Genomic DNA, 5,729 nt, shown 5'->3' on the forward strand with positions numbered 1-5,729 from the left:
ATAATGGTTAAATAATCAAGTAGATTGCATATCGTAATGAAAGGAAGTGTATAAGTTGCATTTGAATAAGATTAAGGATTAATCGATGATGTGTGATAATCATGTGAGTAGAATGTTATTGCTTATGACAGTTGTATTAAGTAATGACGTTAAGGTACCCTAGAGAGATAATAGTAATGATTGTGATGTTTATTCCACTTGTGTAATTAGTTAATGTGTTTATAATTCATGTGTATAATAATTAATGTTAGTGGATGTAATTGTAGATGATGTTATGTGTTGCATTAATTGTAAATAAAAAATAAAATAAAAATATCTTCATTTAGTATGTTAGTTGCTTAGTTTCTCTAGGGTATTTTGGTGGGCATTACAGTCTAGTTCACTAGAAATAAAAAACCATTCTCCAATAAGTCTTAAAATGCTTATGAACAAAGCAATGTTTTCATCTTATACTCTAACATTTATTGTTTCTCCATCAAATTGGAAAATTTGTGGCTTGTTGCTACTAGCCATTGGTCAAGCTTTCTCATACAAACATTATAATCTCTAATTTTGGTAACTTGACATTGATATCAATATATTAAAAGGTTCTTGTGTTTTGTTTTGCTAATAGAAAAAGCTCATATATATATATATATATGATGAAATATACGTGTGCATCTTATTTTATAAATTATGTTTTATTTAAAACTTTATACTAAGTTCTGTTGGATTCACCAACATATTTTTTTGAATACAAAAGATGCACATATGTAAAATAAATGCATAAATAACTTATACATTAGCTCAAAAAAATTACAACATACTACAATTTTTTTTATTGCATTCGTTAATCCATCTTGACTACTACTTCCACAATAATTTTTAAATAGATAAATATAAAATAATCAAATTTTAACACTGATTAAAAACTCTTAAAAAAATTAAATTATATCATACAATCTACCAACACTAATACCACAGTACAAAAGGAAACATGAGAGACATGATAATAAATCTAACACTTCTTTTTAATTCAAGATTAACTCTAAATAGTAAATAATAAATTTAACACTCTTTTTTCAATTTAAGATTTTAGATCTTTTGAAAACCTGTTTTATCATTTAAAAAACCAAAAAATGCCAACTTCTTTTGAGATTTATATTTTTAGGACGTACAGGAAGATTGCACATTTTTTCACATAACAGACTGCTAATGTGCAATAATATATTTACTTAAAAGACTTTGTTTCTACTTTGGTGGCTAACAGCATTTATCAAACAGGTAAAGAGCCAGAAGATATGTCCACTGTAAGCAGTAAAAAGTTGTAAGAATATTTTTATCTTTTTAGTATTTAAACAGGCTAAAAACTGGATTATTCATAAAACGTTAAGAGATAAATAGTGTCCAAATGGCAGGTGATTGGAAGTAAAGTTGCCCATTACAGAGAATCATTATTGACAAACAAGCTGAGTAAGTTATTTAAGAAAAAGAAATCAATTAGTGCTTTCACATCATATAGATGGTGGAGTACAAGTAGTCAGCATTATCTAGACATAGATATACTAACTTGAACTCTTCCCAATTTATGATTGATTTGTTATCTGCATAGTTACTGATAGAAAGCGATGGTAATGTCTATCTGTCCTTAGCCAAGAATAAAATAAAATAAAAACAGCTATCAATAATATGTTTTGAATTCTTCAACCATTTTGTCTCTGTAAACTATGGCTATGAGAGATACATAAAATCTGTCCTACTTAAACTATCAGTATATGTTCACATGGAGCCTGATTAAACTAGTTGGTTTAACACAGGAAATCATCATTTTATCTTCATAAAATAGAATCTGGAATGTGGTATTAGACTGTATATTATCTGTGCATGAAAATGAGGAGAGACAAAAGAAGGAATGTCTGAACAGCGATAGATTTGGATTTTATGTCTCGTGCTAGTTCAAGAGAAAAATAAATCAACCCACCTTAAAATAGTGCAATATCCAAGGTCACCACAGAAGAAAGGTGAATTTGAAAATCTCCACATCACACGTACAATTTGGACTAAGCAATTTTCTATTAACATACATGAGCAAATTTAGGTTATTAGGGTTTCAGAATGGTTCATCAATAGTCTGCCTTAGATCTGTAAATTTACAAAAGTAACAGTTAATGATCTATTCTTTACAAACAGTTAATGATCTGTTCTTTACAAACAGTTAATGATCAGTTCTTTACAAACAGTTAATGATCTGTTCTTTACAACAGACCATTTTGATAGATATGATCTAGTTTAGAGCACTGCTGAAGGAAGAGAAATAAATGAGAAAAGTATCAATTAAAGACATGAAGTTTTAACAGCTTATGTTAATGCATTTGAAAGCTTCTGGATTAACTGCATATGTGTCTTTTAACTTTTAGATCATACTCTGCGTTTTTAACTTTTAGATCATACTCTGAGACCCATCATCAGAATAGTGAACTAGAGAAGAGATGAGAGAAGTACCAGTTGAGCAGGAGCCTATCAAAGAACTGATCTCCATATTGTTAACCTTATTATTGCTCATGGATTGAAGAGCTTCAATCTGTGATTTAAGGAACTTGAGGTAGTTGACTGCTTCATCAAGCATGGAAGCAGTATCCATTTTAGCTCCACCTGGAACAAGCCTCTGAAGTATTCTGATCCTGTCACTGATCTTCTCCCTCCTCTGACGCGCTGCAACTGTCTGTGGGTCACTTGAAATCCTCACATTCTTTCGTTTGGCCTTTTTAAATATTTCTCTGCCTATATTTACAGGCCTGAAAGCTGCAGCCCTGTAAATCATTTCCCTCATGCTAGCAATGGCTTCTGCATCTGGTTCTATTCCTGCTGGATTGACATGATCAAATGCAAGGAATGAAGATGACAATGTAGAGGAGGAATAAGTATGACCCATTCTGAGTTTAGGATCATCTTCATATGTTTTGGCTTTGGCTTTGGCTTTGGCCTTGGATTTAGATTTGGGCTTCATGGAATCTGACAAGCCTTGGGAATTGGGCTGATAATTATCAATAATATAACTGTTTTTATGTAGTAGATTGGTAGAGGAGGTGACAATACTGCTGCTACTTTTTTTTGGATGGACTATATCAGACAATGCCATCGATTTCATATTACCATTCACATTGTTCTCTGTGTTATTGGTGGGTGGCATTCCAACATTTTTCTCTTTAGTATCAATGTGCTCAGAGGAGAATACACAGTCTAGGGATTCAGTTGCGTATTGCTGGCTTCTGAACAGCATTAAATCATCGTACGAAGAAGAACCAACTTGCTGCAGACATGCAATGGCATGATCTGGCTTGGGCGGCATGAATTGCATAGTAGTAGCACCAGAAGAAGAAGAAGCTGGGATTTCTAGGGTTGAAGCAAAACCCCAGCCTGAAAGCAATGAATCTGCTGCAGTTTCATCCAACAAGTGTGGAATCTGCTGTCCTGGAATTTCCATGACTTGATGAAGTGGGTGATGATTGGAAATTGCATTGGGTGGTATTGAACTATAACTAATGCCCATTTGCTGCTGGATCCCAGAGATATTTCTATCATCAACATTTTCATAAGAATGTTCAGGAATAGATTGCATTATGCTTGAGAATGAAGCAGGGTTTTGAGAAGAAATCAACGTCCTAGAGTCCCAAGGAGATGGGTTTGAAACAAATGCAGGCAGCATTAACTCTTCCATCTAGATCAATGTAATTATATTCTCTACTGAAGAGATATATACTCTGGGAACTTCAGCTTCAAGTTGGGTTGATTTTTCCTGATGATGAACAGAAAAAACATTTGATTAGGTTGATTGTATACATGCCAAAGAAGTGCTTGGTAAAGGATATATAGCAAGAAACCAAAGAAATTGGGCTCTACTATTCCAAACAATCTTTTCAAGCCAGAAATGTTCACTGTACGTCATATGAAATGTAGTATCATTTACAAAATTAATATTTTCTAGCGGCCTCAGCTGTCAAGCATTAATGAGATAACATTGCCCAAAATTATGGAAATCTGCCGGTTATACTGAGAAACGTACAAAAATGGCCTCCATATGCCATTCATTTTAGGTTTGAGGAGCTCAATGCACTAGTCATATATGATTGACAATGAACCTTGAATAGACCTGCTCCTTATGTCACTGCAAATCAGTGTTCCTACTACACATCAACACCACAACCATTTGATTAAATCAAACAACATGAAGTGAATGTGAATCTTTTCAGTGTGTTTTAAGTTTGATCACCTCAAACACTCTTCTGTTCATGATTAGACATGGCCACCTACAATACAAAACAAAGAGGGAGGGTCCACACTCACAGTCAGATGAACAAAGGATTGTTTGTGTGGCTTTAGCAAAGAATAAAATTTGATAATTACATATATGAATTTTTATAGTTTATGATAATATTTTGAGATGTTTTTGGATTTGATTGTGGGATTGTTTTTCAACTACATTTCTGATCACACTCCATGATCTATCATCAGAATGAAGAAAGTAGGCAACACAAAAAAAAAGAAAAAAAAAACCTTTAAAAAATCCATGTTAAAAACTTTCAATAACTTTTCTCAACAGCTTTGATTTCATTGTACTGCTAGAATAGGATTGGGGGCATTTGAAATTCAAAGTCTAGTTAGTGGGAGAGATATCCAGAAAACTGAGAGTTAGAAAGATTTTTGAATTTGATCATGTGTTTCCATCTACACTTTTAATCACATTTCATAATCCATCATCAGAATAAAGAAAATAGACAACATAAAAAGAGAAATACCTCTGAACAGTTTAATATAATGTCTCTCAACAGCTCTAATAGATCGCTGATAAAAACTTCATAATGTCTCTCAACAACTGCAGAGATATCCAGAGGACTCTCAGTGACATCCATGGAGATGTATATACGTGTCGACAATGTTTATATGTGAGAAAAAATAATCTTAGACAAAAAAAAGTTATAATTCCAACTAAACTAAAACCAACTAACCGTTAAAAACAAAACCAAGCAGAAGTCCCTCACCAAATCTATATTTATGTATAAACTATTATATCAATGGAGCTATGAATTCACGTGCTCTCCATGATTGGGAAACAAAAGAGAATGAACTCCACTACCTGCTGCTTATTCTCTAAGAATGAAAACATTTGTTGGGATGCTTTTATAGACCTAACACACCAACAAGAATGTTTCTTCTTCTTCGTCTCCTTGTATCTTTCTCATTGTCCATCCACGTGTCTGTGTTTCAATGTTGAGCCATGATTGCAAATTTTTAGTAAATAAACTATGGCAAAATTAAAAAAAAATTCTTAATAATGAAAAAGAAAGTTCATGACAGCTAAACAAATTTCAAGTGGAGGAGGTAAAATGACTAAGAGATAGGAGGGCAAAAATTCAAGAATGTTGAAGCATCCAATTTGATGATTGTTGAAGAGGAGAACAATGAAGAAACCAGGAGAAAAATGAAGAAACAAACATGGATGAAGTAAATACATGATATGTAAGTGTGGAAATGATGAATATGAAAGAGTTCAAGAATATTGAAAAAGTGATATAGAAACAAATATATAAGTACTTAACAATAATAGTATTAGTTATTTAAATGAAATTAGATATAGCAATGTTGATATAAATTCTATTATTAGAAACATGAAAACACATAATCAAAATGAAATCTTTTGTATGAGTGAAAATAAAAATATTTGTTTTTAAATTTAAAGAAATGTATTGGAT

The 5,729-nt window shown here is 32.3% G+C and overlaps 1 protein-coding gene across 1 annotated transcript; it reads right to left on the bottom strand.

Moving 5' to 3' along the window:
* Positions 1-2,210: 2,210 nt before the first annotated feature.
* Positions 2,211-3,056, bottom strand: LOC131027430 (transcription factor bHLH87-like). The gene has a single exon (XM_057957485.2). The coding sequence runs from the start codon at positions 2,984-2,986 to the stop codon at positions 2,420-2,422; it is 567 nt and encodes a 188-aa protein (XP_057813468.2). The 5' UTR covers positions 2,987-3,056; the 3' UTR covers positions 2,211-2,419.
* Between the last annotated feature and the right edge of the window lie 2,673 nt (positions 3,057-5,729).

The sequence above is a fragment of the Cryptomeria japonica genome, chromosome 4 (assembly GCF_030272615.1).
Source record: "Cryptomeria japonica chromosome 4, Sugi_1.0, whole genome shotgun sequence".
Taxonomy (NCBI): domain Eukaryota; kingdom Viridiplantae; phylum Streptophyta; class Pinopsida; order Cupressales; family Cupressaceae; genus Cryptomeria; species Cryptomeria japonica.